The sequence below is a fragment of the Thunnus thynnus genome, chromosome 21 (genome assembly GCF_963924715.1).
Source record: "Thunnus thynnus chromosome 21, fThuThy2.1, whole genome shotgun sequence".
Classification (NCBI taxonomy): domain Eukaryota; kingdom Metazoa; phylum Chordata; class Actinopteri; order Scombriformes; family Scombridae; genus Thunnus; species Thunnus thynnus.
Genome location: NC_089537.1, coordinates 14,431,150 through 14,447,235, shown reverse-complemented (window position 1 = coordinate 14,447,235; position 16,086 = coordinate 14,431,150). Strand labels below are relative to the sequence as shown.

The 16,086-nt window shown below is 40.4% G+C and overlaps 1 protein-coding gene across 1 annotated transcript; it reads right to left on the bottom strand.

Moving 5' to 3' along the window:
- Positions 1 to 8,011: 8,011 nt before the first annotated feature.
- On the bottom strand, positions 8,012 to 14,756 carry pi15a (peptidase inhibitor 15a). The gene is made up of 6 exons (XM_067578389.1): positions 14,455 to 14,756; positions 13,987 to 14,311; positions 12,814 to 12,932; positions 11,013 to 11,145; positions 10,808 to 10,923; positions 8,012 to 9,699 (listed from the first exon to the last, which is right to left on the bottom strand). The coding sequence occupies exons 2-6, from the start codon at positions 14,260 to 14,262 to the stop codon at positions 9,564 to 9,566; spliced, it is 780 nt and encodes a 259-aa protein (XP_067434490.1). The 5' UTR covers positions 14,263 to 14,311; positions 14,455 to 14,756; the 3' UTR covers positions 8,012 to 9,563.
- Between the last annotated feature and the right edge of the window lie 1,330 nt (positions 14,757 to 16,086).

Below are 16,086 nucleotides of genomic sequence, written 5' to 3'. Positions count from 1 at the left end.
ATACAGACTTTCCACAGTGGGGGTGAGACACAATCTTCTTGTATTTTACCTGACAAACATAATAAACCAAACGCTGACCAAGCCAACCATGTGCCGGCAGTGATTTTGCTCTGTCTTTGTTAGTAAATCCCCTTGTTTCCATGACTCCCTGATGTTTTCTTGAGCCCTTTCCTGTCAGGTGAGTCAGGTGAGTGGACAGCTCTGTCGCTCTGGATATGTCTGACTATCAAATAGCTTTGTAAGATTCATAATTTGTGTCAGATTTATTATTCAACTTGGAAGCTAGGAGGATATCAGTTGAGCTTCGTTATTGCATATTCCAGTCTAAATTTAAAGAGTGTGTATTCCCCTAATTAAGATGCTACCAAATTAGTGTGTACTGAACACTATAGATATATATAAAACCCTCCCTTCCAGGGCGTCTCTGCTGTCTAACCTACTTCTGAAAATGTGATACAAGAGCTCTCACATTGGGGACCCACCGCATTCTGAACTTCCATAAACCCAGGGTTTACTGTCTGCTCCTTGGGTCAGTAGCAGGGGCCTCGTCCACAGCCCCAGCAGCGGCCCTCTCTCTGCGGTCAGACCCAGCAGCCCCCCCCCTCCTTTACACCGCAGCTGAAATAGCAACGCTCTCCCTTTGCTCACAACTCCCAGGAGGGAAGCACCGCCGAAAACACTCATTCATCTGCTATAGAATTAATTCTGCTCTACATTTAGATGCTGTGTGTGTGTGTGTGTGTGTGTGTGTGTGTGTGTGTGTGTGTGTGTGTGTGTGTGACAGAGAGGAGGAGAGTGTATGTGTGTGTGTCTGACAGTGAGAGAGTGAGAGTTGGTGAGGCAGCAAAGGAGTGACAGACCCGCGTGTGTGTGTTTGTGTGTGTGTGTATTTGACAGGATGAGTTAATGTGTGTGTGTCGCTACACATGCCTTCACAACATAAATATATGAGTCAATACATAAAACATGTAATATTTTAAACACTCATAATAAGTTTTATGGGCTCGGGATATGAAATGACTTATATTACATTAAGTTTAGAGCTGAAATACACAAAGACTGACTGTGAGAGTGTCACAAGAGCACGTTTCTGACTCAGGCTATGAAAATGAAATTGTGTGGATAAAGGAAATATTTACCAACTGCTCAGGGATTTTTATGATTTACAGTGTGGTAATTGAGGTCAGGCCATCTGTAACAGAGTAGACATTCTCTGATTAATGTTTATTACAATGCCTGCCAGTAAATATACACTATTTGCGCCAGCCGTGGAGCAATATAAATGATTTCATGCTTCTGCTTCTTGTGTTAGCAGCCTTTCATGTGATTTCTCTCCATCATCCTCTCTTTTTTTATTGCATCTATTATTTTCTACTGCTTCCTGCTGTGCTGTTTGTCTGAATATTTCACACTTTCCTTTCTGTTTCTTTTGTTCTCTGATGCAGGATGTCACTCAGTCCCTCTCTACCTGTAGGCCTATGTTTCTGTCTGGTATGTGTACACGCACACACTTCCTCCCTTTTTGTGTTTCTCTCACACACACACAAACATTCACTTTCTATGCTTTTCTCTCTCTTCTTGCTGTCCCCTCCTTGCTCTGTCCACTGTATCTCACCCACATAGTCATTGTAAAGCCACGGGTCCAGATGCTCCGTTCAGTATCTCCTCCATTCAGTATGTGGTCTTGCGAGAAACCCCATGAACCCAACAGAATGCGTCAGCTGTGCCAGACCCTGCGTCCACACAATAGTAGCCTCTGGACACAACAGCAGACCACACAAAACACTCTCGAAGAACACTTTTGTTGGCCCACACAGTATCTGGCACATTGCTCCCTAATGGTTCTGGTTGAGCTGAATTGAGGTCAGAGCGTTGGAACGGCATTGGGGTGAGAATGGGAGTAAAGAGCATCAAGGTCATTTGGCAACATCATTGCTTTTGTGACATTATCAGCAGTGTTCAGCAGAAGGCTGTCTCAGATATCCACTTCTGGTCAGTTTAGGTTAGTTTGTCTGCCTCTACCCCCTTGTGGTGAAGAGATGCCAGTGCATCTGTGAGCAAACTAAGTTGCTCTGAGTTTGGTTCACAGGCGTTATTGCAGACATCCACCATTATAATGATTTTTAATAGATGGCTCCAAATAAAACACAAGGCAGAAAGAAATTAGAATGGTGTAAATGTTTTTATTGGAACACACTGAAATTATACTTGCTCGCATTTATTGTGATGTACTCACTTTTCACCACCATGTAACTTTAGCGCAGAGCATCATTTTGTATATTAATTCCATCTTTTATGTTTTATTTCCCTCTATACCTCCTTTTCATTCTTTCCTATCCTCTTCATGCAGCCCCATATTACTGTACCTGTTGAAACCATGTTGTGGTTTAATCCTAATTCACTTCTAATTCATTCATGAATATTTATCATTTTAAAGCTAAATTTCACATATATCATTTTTATATACTTGTGTACTTGCATGTGTGTGTGTGTGTGTGTGTCTGTGTGTTATTGTGTTTTCCACCGCACTGTCGAAAAAAACTTCCTCGATGTGTTCCATATGCTCCTCCATATGCTTTATATATACATAAACATGCAGCATGAGTTGCATATGAATTGAATAATTAATTATATACAGTGGTATAAATAAGCCTGAATTGAAATTTGCTATGTAACATTAATCAGAAAGTGTTCTTTGATCTTTAATTTGTGATCTATGGAATATCAATAATTTATCATTGCAACAGTGCATACGGTATAAGTCTGAAAAGATCTATGCCATCAATATTTATATATGCAGTGTATGAATAACATGATGACACTGACTGCAATGACTGCATCCGCCAGTGTCATATGACATATAGCAGTTTATTGAATTTTATTGAATATATTTTCCTCCTGAGCAGTGGCGGCTTTATCTTTATAGATTTCCACGTGATGTCACTATAATATACACTAAAGTTTTGCAAGGAAACTTGTTTTGTTATTAGAAAAGCACACTGCTCACATAACCACCAGGTGTCAGTGTCCTTCAACACACAATCAACACGCAATGACTTTTAGTGCATCTCAGTTTGGAAAAAAAGCACAAAAAAAATTGCTCATGATCTCAAGCTGAAATGTTTCAGCTCTCCCACTTTTCTACTGCAAAGGGAACTCAGTCTTGCAGTTCACTTATGAGGCATTTATCCATCTCTTTCACAGAAAGATCCTAAAGACTAAAATTTTGGGAAACTGATACTGTTGCGGCATTAGGAGCTGGGGAATTGTGGGTACCCAAATACTGTTTTGTTTTATGTCAAATTTCATGAAGCTAGCTGACAATTAAGTCATTGTACCAGAAACTCCTATTCCACTGTTTCAGAGTGGGGTTTATTTTGCTTCCCTGTCCTGTGCTGAATGTTTTATGGGTTGCTGCTTGTGGTGCAAACACATTGAAACCAAGAAATTTCACAATAATGCCAAATGCAGTCTGGTCTAATGTAATCTAATATCATATTCAAATAATGGGACAAAATGCAGCAATCATGCATTGTCTTTGATTTGATGTATAGGTCAGTTTGCCACATAAGATGTCAAACACTCATAAATACTCATAAAAGCGTTCATGAGTTGAGCTAATAAAATGTGTGCACAACTGATGTTTGTAGTTCTGTTTTGAATAATGATATCATGAGGGCAAAGAGGCCAGTGTACTTAAAACCAGCACAAGCATCAAAGCCGCAATGAGCTCGTTGACTTCGGGTAAAAGAGAGTTGAGAGTGAAGGAGGAAAGCCCATCTGATTATGCAGCACTTTCCCAGCGCTGTGCTTCTGAGCGGACATTGATTTTGGCCCGCATCTTGCAGCTGCAGGATGTCGCTCGTCTGAAGTCCCTGCGAGGCCCTGCGAGGAGGCTAAAGTGGCCCCGTCCAAGACAAAGACTACAGTAGGATATGGAGGGTAAACACAGAACACGGGCCACCTTTGCCTCAGTTTGTGTTCTTAGACTGAACCAAAGAGGTCAAGTCTAGACTCTCTCAGGGTTGAACATACTGTAATCTTATAGCCACTGTGTTGGAGTGTAACAGTGCCAGGGTCTGACATGTTGGGACATGTGATTACTTTTAATTTCATATACTGTTATGAGGTGAATATAGACTATACAGTTTCGTGACATAACACTAGCTTATGTACTTCATCATAAAATAGAATATCTATACTGAGGTATGCCAGATATGCTTTATTTATATTTTACTAGACCATGTGAGCAGTTTACTCTGCCAAGGAAAAGTCACTAGACGAGAAAAGTGACCATAACATAAGCTTTTCAGCTCAAACTGAAATGGTGTCTTATTTCATTGTGGCTGATTACATGAAACATCAGCACTGCCTGCTTGCGTGTTGCTAATGTAGGGGAGTGCATGTAAATTCAACCATGAAAACCTGGGAGAAATGAAACATTTCCCCACATGTTAGGGACACATGTCCTAAATAAACAGCATCACAGACCCAAAATAGGCACCTGAGACACCACAAATGATTTGTATACGTGAAAAACGTTATTTTTTACTCCTTGTTTGAAGTAAGGGCATCCAACTCAAAAGAAGGAGTGCAAAAACGTGCCCTGCAGTTAACTCTGCTGCCCTGAGAGATTTATAGTTGCAAAAGGGTTTTAACATGTACATGCCAACATTTGAGGAGATCCCAAAACATGCTTCAAGTAGCTGACATCAGTCTCTGGGAAACACATATGTCAACAGGCTCCCACCTGACCTATGCACATGTTAGAGATATGAAAACAGCCGCTTTGCTCCAGTATAAAAGTTATAATAAAAATCTGTGGAAGCTTTCTGTGCAGCATGTAAAAATGTGTCAGAGTGGTCATAATGATGATTATAGTGCAGGTAACATATATGTCTTTTGTCATTTTCTATGTAATTGTCTTCTATTCAGTGATATGCCAATATACATATAAAAATGTAAATATGCATCCCCTGTTGTCAGTTGTCAAAACAACCTAAACTCAATGTCCACTTATTCGCCTGAGCTTTCACAGTACACAGTATCACATGGACAAGAAGTGCTCAAAATAATTGGAAGTGTGAAGCTTTCAACTGTATCACAGGGTCTTCATTAGCAGATGGGATATGCTGTGTTGTCATGAAACTAAAGATGTTCAAACTTCCAATCATTTTGAGCGCTTTTAGGACTTCTTGTCCATGTGGCGCTGTGTGATACAGCTGAAAGCTCTGGAACAAGCAATTAAGTGGACCTTGAGTTGAAGTTGGTTTTGCAATTGCTGTTTCTAAGGCCAAGAATGAACTGTCAAGCTTAACTTTTAGGGAGTCTTAAAAGTGCTCAGAATAATGGGAAGTTTGACAGTTCTGTGACAACTGCTGATGAAGACCATGTGATTTGATCAAAAGCTCCAGAACAAGTGAGTAAGTGAACCTTGGCTTGTGCTTGTTTTATCAAGGTAATTTGTTGTTTTGTGTGGTACATAATGACCATATCAGTCCCAACACTGAAGCATCTAAACATCAGAGCTCCTGACAAAGAGAGATGTTTATTTGGCAATAAACAAACTCTGTTGACTGTCTCATCTATTTTATTTCCTCCCTGAAACTCTGTCCAGATGTAAGCACTCACTCTGCCTCTGCACTGCAGGCCCATCTACAGTCAATTTCAGCTGAACTGTCGAATGCTTGAATAACGAGGTGAATATTGATATTGTCCATGACAAGGTTTACAGTCTTGTTTTCCTACATTGAGCATTAAGTCCAGCTTTTCCTGTCCTAATAGCAACTCTATTCTGATGTCCTCAAGCGGCAGTGCTGCTGTGGCAGTGATGGGTTTTAGCGAGGTTTGCAGAGAGAGTGAGGCTTGGACCGGGCACAGGCTGCATTTCCGATGGTTGAGCTGCTAGGGGAGCAGAACAAACATAGTTGTTTTTCTTCCAACAGGGACAGAAGAAAAAGAAAAATACAACGAATTAGAGAGAGGCCTCTCCCGATATCCCCCTCGAGGAAGTGAGAAGCCAAGTTTTCAACCATTCAGTGCTTGAAGTCAGGGAGGGCAGAGAGGTTGTAGAGTACAGTGAGGAAAAAGAGGAGAGGAGAGGAGAGGAGAGGAGAAGAGAGGAGAGGAGAGGAGAGAAGAGGAGAGGAGAGGAAAGGAGAGGAGAGGACAGGAGAAGAGAGGAGAGGACAGGAGAGGAGAGGACAGGAGAGGAGAGGAGAGGACAGGAGAGGACAGGAGAGGAGAGTCTTTTTCTGCAACTGCACAACAAACGTCAATAAACCATTACCAAACTCCATCCGCAAAAAGATTGATCACCCTTTTTTAGTATTGTACTCACTCAAACCGTTGTATAAACTCTTTCTCATACTTCTCACCATTATTGGAGTTGGATGGCTGCTCGCACGTTTGGAAACCCCCAACCTCACCCACACCCTGTTAATAATCTATCACCCTGGCGTGGTCCCTATGAAGTCTCCATCTTCTTTCCAAATAAACGTTTCGCCTCCTTCACGCTTGAGGTAGAATGAACTCTTTCAGCAATAACAATTTATCTGACAGGTCAGTAACTCACGTGTGTTGTTAGGAAAAGTGGTGCACCTTCAGATGAGCACACAGTTGCGTCATCGTGAGCCTCAGAAGAAGTTGGCACTGGCTGATAGCATAAGCTGGCTGAATGGGATTTATTGCTGCTGCAACTGGAGGCTGGAGATATGTCATAAAATACCAATAGAGTATCACCAAAAAAACAACATTAAGCCAAATGAAGGGATTGCACTCCATTTGCAGGTCTTAACTTTCATCCTGACCCAAATCTGTACCCTTAACCTTTTCTCTGCATCTGTCACTGATGTATAAGCCAGTTAAATGTCAACAGCAGGTTGTCTAACTCATCATTGCATCCTGATCCTCATCCTGCTGATGTGCCTTCTAAACGTCTACCAATCATCTGTTTGGCTCCAGGTCCAGGCGCAGGGATTTTTCCCATGCATACTAATGTGTTCCTCGAAAACGCTCTGCTGGTTGTTTCCAGGGAGTGTGCTGTGCTGTGCTGGTCTGATCTACGTAGATGAGACTTGATAAATAAAGTGCAGGAAGTGATTTGAAACCCTCACGCTATGCAAAGTTTAGCATTAAAATGTGAGATATTGTATTCCAACCTGCCAAAGTACATTGCAGAGCAGCAACCATTTCATCCTGGATAAATGTGTTCCGCAGCCCAGTTTGCAGCTGAGCTAACACAGATGTTTAGCTAACAAATAAAACCTAGTCTGTATCTAAGTTTGGTGCAGGCTGGCTCAGGACCATATCCTACTATCCCAGCTGGAGAAAAGTGCAAAGGACTGTAGCATCTGCCCAACACATCAGAGCATTTATGGCTTTGCATCCAAAGCCCCTCCTCTTTGTTCGTCCCTGCCTTTTCCCAAGCTTCTGCTACTTTCTCTATCATCGTCTACACAAAGGCCTAAAGCTGTAAAAGCTGCAGGAAAATGTCATATTTTTTAAGATTTGTCTGTCTGTCTCCTTGCCCACTCTTTGATTTAGTCTCTGTGTCTGGGGGTGACACACATTCTCCCTCTTTCTGCTTCAAGCATTCCATTCTGCTGCCTGTCTCTCCCTCTCAGTGAGGTCAACGGTTTCATTGGACAAACTCAAACAAGAGGGTCCCCTGAAACCCTATCAGTTGTCCGTTCATTTGTGTAGACATGGACAGACAGGGCCAAAGTCAACCATCTCTTATTAGGATTCAGTTGTAGCCCTGGCATGTTTTCCTTGCTCTTTCTAAGCCTTTGATACGCAGGATGTAGGACTTTGCAATGGCACTGTTAAAGCGAAAGAGAAAACTGAGAATCAAAGAGCCAGAGTGATACTTTAGGCAACAACCTCTAATCAATATCAGACACAAGGAAGAGCTCACACAGCCTAGACAAGGCAGCACAAACAATGGACAAAGATACTATTTAGGCCAGAGGCAACATGGGTGGAATTGTCCAAAATAAAAATAACACAATCAAAATAGACCATTTTATTACAAATACAAAACACAACTGGAAATGCGCAGTTCATTGCATAAATAGCTTGTTGTTGATTTAAATACAGTCAGTGCGGAAAATGTTAATTTCCTATTTTGTGATGCATTATTTTCAACAAAGGTTTGTATCAATGGCAACTGTTTGCATTTTTGTATATGTTTACATTGCTGATATGTTTAACTGTTCCGGGTTGAAAAAGAATTCTGATAGATTTGCAAATTTGAAATGGTTGAGGCATTTTCTTGCCAATACTGTGCTAGTGCTTAGTTCATAGAAATCTACCAAGTTCATTTACATTATAGCTAAGGTTTCTCAACATTATAAAAGTTGACATGCAAATGAACCATACACTGTACCGTTTACATATTGTTTAGCTATATGTACAATCCTTTTACAAAACACTTAAAAAATTAATATCAATTAAATATTTTTCCCATATAAAAATGAATAACTTATTGAATACTTGAAGTTTAAGGATAGTCAAGGTATAATGATTATCTACATGTACAAAAAAATAATAATTTCCTGGTATTTTGGAAATGTACAAACAATTAAGGTGCACTTGAGTGCCTAAAACCAAAATATATCAGTGATCATAACAAAATATAAACAATGGATTTGTCCAATATATCAATAAGTTGGTATATAATATACCAATATACAGTATAACAAATATGATTATAAAACAGACATCTGGGTCAGATTTGTTGTGTCTAGCAGAAAAATCAGATGAGATATGAATGAAATGCCCCAAAGGGTGAAATGCCTGTAATGACACAAATGAATCAGTGCAGATTTAAACTGCAAACACACCATGTTAATACTGTAACAAACTTCTGACAACATAGGTGTTGTCTATGCTGACGTCAGGCGTTAAAATGAAGACTATATGGTGTTATATAGTTTCAGTTTACAGTAAGTGCACTTTTGTCAAACTTTTTGCCAATTTGTTTCTCGGACACAAATGGGAATGACAACTGAGCCTGAGTATGAAGCTTGTAGTACTGACAGCAGCTACTGAGCTGACAACGCCAGTGTAGGTTTTCCCTCTGAGGTTCAAAGCTTTGATCTGTATATCACAACATTCCTATGAAGACAGAGCACACAACATGAAGGTGTGATGCCCATAGCACCATAGTGAGCAGGTATGAGCAGCTATGATGGTGTTATGTCCTTAATTACCACATTGTCAACGGTAAAGTGGTCCTGTATAGTAAAGACAAACGCATATGCAGCACCATATGTATACTGTGTTTAAGGACCCATTCTACACATAAATTATAGTTCATCAATTAAAATAGTCATGGCAATTAAAAAATACTGGTAAAAATGTAACAAATTAATTTACAGTATATTTACAAGTCATCAACACTAAATCGTCTGCTGCCTTCAAATGTTTGTTTGTGTCTTTAAATAAGCCATATATACAAAATAGTGTGGTCCACGACTGTTGTGCAAATCCTTACGGCATTAGAATAATGTCTCTGTGGTACTGTCGGTTGTCAGCTTATGCAGAGAGGAAACTTGTGTTTATTTGAACCAGTGCAGGTAGTTTGTCTTCAGAGCAGGGAAGCACATGTTGTTGCTGCAGGAGCCCCCGTAGCTGGGAGGGCAGGCGGAGCAGGGCACGCCTACTTTGTAGGGAGCCTCTCCAATCCAGTTACCCCTGGAAGACAGAAACACAAGCAGTGTGAATGGATCCGGAAGTGACCAGAGATCCAAGATCAGAATATCCTTATGTCTAAAAATGTAAAAGCAGCCAAGATGAATTAATAAGATATTGAGAGAGGCTTAAGGGAATAAGTGAAAGAAACAGATTATTGGTCATATCAAAGATGAAGATATTGAAGTTAAACATTAATTATTGACATTGGAAACAGCACTTGACCAAACAATGTCAACTCAAGTTCCATTTAGTAGCAATTCTTGAGCTTTTGATCATATCACATGGTTTTCATCAGTGAGTTTATCCAGTTTGCCCAGAAGTGGTGAGAAAAAATCTACAATGCCTTGTGAACCGGGCACACTCTATCTGCAGATGAAGATCATGCATTACAACTGAAAGCTCCCAAACAGCAACGATGGATCTTGATGTGAGATCGTTTTTTCAAGAGGAAAATATTACGTAAGGAAGTGATTTATAATCTGTATGTAGAAAACAAGAAATCAGATTTCAGTCCAGTATCATTGTGCTATAAGATATAAATATAAAACAAGTAAATTACTGTATATCTTGACACCAACCAGCTGGCGTTAAAGCAGCCTCAAGTTATTCACAGAACTGTGACCTCTGCAGAGCAGAAGGCCGGGTCACATCTACACTCAGAAGCTTGTATCTGAACAGAGGTCACATTTTCTATAATAAAATAGGTCATCAGTGTCCAGAGTGTGTTACTTTTACATATGTCTCAAACTGATGGGATTAAAGAACCTAGGTCACAAGTCAGTCACAAGTCCGAGTGGGCTTTGATTCTTGGAATTTTTTTTGCTACTTTTTCTTCTGTTTTATGGGTCTCAAGAGCTTTGGTAATGCAGTACCTGTTCACAGGCTTGTATTGGGGTTATCTGAATCTCCCAGCAACATGGGTGGCATTTCATAACTCAGCACAGAACAGAGCAGTCTGTGTCGGGATTAAGCCTGTCGTCACCCTATCGTCATCAGGTTAATAGGTTCATTAGAATTAACGGACCTCCATACAGCATGTAATTAACACTACATGAGATGGCCTAAACTGATCTATACAATAATGCCTGGCCCAGCCAAAAATACTTACTTAGGTGAGTAGTTGCAAACTAAATATGTTGCCCGTTTCCACACTGAACCCCATACATTCATATTGTGGCACGTGTGAACAGCGCAGCCGACTTTGTTGGATGTTGCCCACACCATCTGCAAAAATACAGAAAGATCAGCTGTCAGTTGATGACATTGCTACAGCGATTCATAGGCATTACATGTAATTCTAATCGTCTATCTACCTGTGTGTAATGGGTACACATGGGTCCATAGCATCTGAGAGGGCATCGAGGATTGCAGTCGCGGGGATACGGAAAAGAGTAATCTTTGACCTCATCGTACCATGGCTTCACCAGCTGAAGAATGGATCGATAGCTGCGAACAGAAGACATGTTCAGTAAGCTAAAGTCACAAACGAAGATGAGCAACATCTGCTATAACTCTACCAAATAACTCCAACCAGACTGAGAGTGATGTGCCAACTGTGTCAGATGTGTCAATAATCATTTTATTTTAGAGAAAATAGTGAGAGCCTGTCGTGCATTTTGGGTGGTTCTGTGTCTTTAACACAGAAACCTTTAAGACACTGACATGAAACATGACAAAAAAACAAAAACTAAAATTAGTTGTTTTTTTAAAATTCGTTTATTGATGTTAGCTCAAAGTTTTATTTTTCTAGTTCTACTATGACTCACTGTAAGAAGCTCCTGGCTTCAGATCTTGGCTCTTTTCCAGTGTATGTAGCATTTGAATTTAGCTGTTCTTTCCATGTTTATGTGCATTTTCTCCAGGTTCAGTTTCCTCCCACAGTTGATGTCGGGTACATACTGTAACCCAAACATCTTTTCATATTACATATGGATTTATGTTTACTTTTTGATTTTCCTGGATTCCTGGAATTTCTTGGACATGCAGCTCAGATAAAGACAAGATTTTTCAAACAATCAAAAAAATTTTCACAGGGTGCGCTGAGCCATTAAAGACTGTGTTGCCTCAAATGGTTGTTATGGTGTTTAGAAACATCTGCTATATTTTTCAAGCTTCTCTGACCACAATAACAATAAAATTATCTGAGGTTCAGGAATACAAAATACTATATCTGCAGCATCAAAACCACATACTTGACTGTAAGAAACAGTCCCGCATTGACAAACATTTCAAGATTTCATTTTGAAGATGATCCAGAAATGATGAAATTCTCAGGATCCTTTTTGCAATCCCCAGGTTTACCTATTTTTTAAAAGCTATCCCAACATGCTCTGCACTGTGAAATGCTGCCTTGCCTTCAAAAATGAAATGCAGAGTTCTATCAAATGTTCATGTGTAAAGCACATTGCTCTGAAGGCCATGATGTGAATAATTGGAAACACAATATGTATATATAATGTTCTCCACACCTGCTTAGTCGGATTCAGGGTCAAACTTCAACTATAACATTGTATTATGGGAGTAGCCCTCTGAAAAATCCAGATGTGACACTGAATGTTATTAATTTCCTAAAGCATTCGAGCATTTCACAGAATAATAATGCAAACATCTGAACTCCAACAAGTAAACTCCAATGGAAAAGTTTTCCTAAACCTCAAGGGAGACTAGATAAAGTATTTCTTGTTGAATAAATACTGTCTTTGTAAGAGTGTTGTTTTTGCTCAATTTCAGTACAAGTGAACATACTAGGATTAGGTTTAGTGGGGTTTCAGAAAGTAAGTAGACCAGTCAGAATAAGCTGTATTCCCATGAGCCTCAATAAAATCTAAAAGTGTAGGAACACGTGAAGGTGTGTTGCTGTGTTTCCGAATGGAAAGTCAAGACCCACTAAAGGGATGCGTCTTTGTCCTCATGGGTCATGGCTGAAAACACAGCTTTTGTTTATTTGAAGTGTCCCAGGAGCATTCCTTTAGCAGTCACCGGGTCACAGTGCAAAAACTTTTAGGAGAAAGAAGAAGGGGGCTGCAAGGCAACGACCATGACTGCTGAGAGAGAGTCATCCCTGAGAGGAGCAGCAGATGTCGGGGAGGGGGTGGGGAGTCAAAGGTCACTCACCGTCCTGTCCTGACGGAGAGGTTTTGACCCAGGAACCTGAGGAGGTGAGGTGGCCCATGCTCCCACAGGCAGGCATGAGCCCAGTCCTCAGCTGTCTTAGCCAGATTGTCGTCCCACACCTAAAACACACACACACAGACAGACACAGTGGGAACATGGAAACCCATTACATAACTGATGGAAAATATACACTAAAGATCTTCTCCATCTATGCCTCATTCAGCAGTAAGATGCGAGATAAGAGTCGGCACTTTTAGAGTTCATGGCAGTGCTACAGGTGTTACCATGGCAAGAAGCATCAAGTCATCCATCAAAACAGTTACATAAGAGGAGGAAAGTCAGTTGCTTCACCATCCATGTAACACTTTTATACAACAAACCTTGTCCATGATGACAGAAAGTTGGATAGCTTCACAACATGATGGTTTAGAGAATGTTAGAATTCCAAACCTGTCAGCACCCTTGTGCACGTGGTTTCATTGGGATTATGACTGAAGTACTGGGGAAACTCTTCCTCTGATGACTCATTCTACGGTTTCCACTACTTATTACAACTACAGGCAATTCATATTGTGCCCCCCATTCTCAAATTTAAACATCAGCCTCAGGTGCTGTTGTCAGCTCAAGAAGTGCATTAGTGCTACTACTGATTTTGGAACTTAAACGAATGCTATGTTATTGATGTTTATAGAAAATATCTGACTGTTATTTTGTAACTGAAAACACATGATGTATATGAAATTGCAAGCATTTAACATTTTTGGCATAATCCCAATAAGTGGACAACTGACCACTATTGTTCTCTCCATATCATTCTGCCAGCAGGGTACTGGTACCACACATGACCCCTCTTCCTTTTGGAAGGGGCTACTTTGGTGGTCTACGGCAGGGCAATCTGCTCAACAGCTGAAGGTGCCAAGAAACTTAAATATATTTGTCATTTCAGCATCTACCAAACAACATCAGATGTTTCTCCATCTTCCAATGACAAATTATTTCCTTTAGCTATTTTAATTGATTCATGCAGGTTGGACACAAACAGAATCTTCAAATGATTCAGCAAATTTAGTATAAGTAAATATGGCTCCAGTAAAAATCATGCATTCGTTGATAAGGTAACGCGCCTTGATAAAAAAAAAAAAGAACAAAGTTTGAATGAAAGCTTTCACTTACCATGTATTCCATATTGGATGCCGGAGGAAACACTTTCCCTCTCACTTTGTTATGGTAATCAAGAATGGCAAGCATGTCGTTCTGACTAATATAACGCTTCCTTCTGGTTTTAGAAATAGCCGTGGTGTCTGTTCCATAGCTGTGCGCTGCGCCAAGATTGGTGAAATTGGCGGCTGGCAAGGATGTGGACACAGTAGGAATACTCGTTGCCAATGCACTTGCTCCGCAAGATATGCAAAGAAGTATTAGCTCTACGGCAAATAACAGACGTTTCATGTTTGGTTTTGGGAAACTGTAGACAGAATATCCCGCGCCTTGGACTGATCTGAAAACAAAGCAAAAGACACACTTTAAGTATTGTGCGCAAATCACAGTTCCGACAAAGCAATCTTCAAATCCCCCGTGCTTTGTAATGCAAGTGCAGAAATTCCAGTGACATTCCCTCACACGCATAATCTTTTGTCTTACCTTTTTCTTGCGCAGCGGTACCTTGGTGCCTGCCTTGCCAGGGATGTATCACCTCTAAAAGCTCAGTAATGGGTTGGAGAGGGAGGGAGGGCTGCTGGTGAGGAGTTTTTGCGCTTTGCTGACTGTTTGAGGGCTTCAGGAAAAGTCTGTCTTTGCGGGTTTATATATTGCAGTGGACGATGCAGGAAGTGCGCCTGCCTCGGAGGTAGACGCACAGCCCCTCCTTGTCACCTGAAACACAGCATCATTTGGAGACGTTGTGTTTGGTTTCTTCTAACCCGTATTCCTGGTAAATCATGTCGACTTGTATCAAGACATCTGCTTTAGGTTTGCGCAGCTGCAGAACGTGGAAGGATATTTGATTAGAAAATTAATAGCTGAGTGTATCAAGGAGGATGAAGCACATTCAATGACCATTAATGGCTCTTTCTGGGTTCTCAGCTGGGGATACAACTCTTTAACATGTATTGTTAATGTGTTCTATGTTGAATGTAATATTGGTGTGATTTACATTAATATTTGAGACGTTATCTTTTTGAGTATGGACCCACAATCTAAAGTAAATTGGCTAAATTGATTGAATTAACTTTATTGAAAGGTTTGATAGCTCTTTGCAATCAAACTGTCACATCAGTTCCACATGCAGGTGATAAAGAGTGCGCTTCCCACCACTGGTCACCGGTCAGAACATCCACTCATAGGTGGAAGCCAGCAGTTTTATTAGTCAAATCAGTGTGAGAGCTGGGTCCATATGTCCTATCAGTCTTTTTTGTCATATTCATTATACTATAAAGATTACACTTGTTCAGTGTGTGGCTCCAGCTGTGTGGTTTGCCAGGGCAGATGCGGAGCCAAGTGAAAAAAAAAAACCTTCTGCAGGTCATCATTTTCATTGGCAGCTGCTGAACAAATTAAAGCAACGTGACGCAGGAACAATTTTCCTCCACCCCCCCTCACTTTTTTTTCTCTTCGCTCTCTTTCTCTCCTCCTCTTCTGTTACTGACAACTGTTCTTTTCCCCAAAAAAATTTTCTTGGAAGTGATGTGCTTTTCAGGTGCTGGAATGGTGGAAGAGGATATATCACTCATGAGTGGTGCACAGCAAAGATTTTCTGCTCCATTTCACTTCATCCATACATTTCATTTCTTACTCGCCAATGCTGCACTTCTTCAGTATAGTTAGAGGATCAATCATGACAGATTAGTTAAATATTTCTACTTCTTAAACTAGATCCAGTAGTGTGCTCAATGCCAAGACACTAAACAGTCTTTTTCCTGATGAGTCTTGATTTTGAACAGGAGACACTTTTAGAGGTAATTGTCAGCAGGACGTTTGGAGATGTGATGTTGGCTTTATTTATTTTTGCCCTTAACACCTACCAGGCCAGAAAGAAAAGCAGGTACACCAAGAGGATGCGTACGATTTCAACCTTAATTTTAAACTAAAATTTAGACCATCAGCTACATCTGAATGAACTCAACTTGCTTCATTATGCAGATACCTTAAAGCAATTTCCACAGAATTATATCCAACAACATAAATTTTATGCAATCCATTCAATATCTTTTGAGATGTGCTTTCTTTCTTTCTCTCTATAATATAATGACTCTGCACCATCACATCTGCTCAGTA

What these genes read in the sequence shown, in the direction of transcription:
- pi15a (XM_067578389.1), bottom strand. Translation starts at nt 14,262, where the DNA reads ATGAAACGTCTGTTATTTGCCGTAGAGCTAATACTTCTTTGCATATCT. An exon ending in CATCCAATATGGAATACATG is followed by an intron (nt 12,933 to 13,986) that starts GTAAGTGAAAGC and finishes TGTGTGTTTTAG; the next exon opens with GTGTGGGACGACAATCTGGC. An exon ending in CTCTCCGTCAGGACAGGACG is followed by an intron (nt 11,146 to 12,813) that starts GTGAGTGACCTT and finishes TTCTGTTCGCAG; the next exon opens with CTATCGATCCATTCTTCAGC.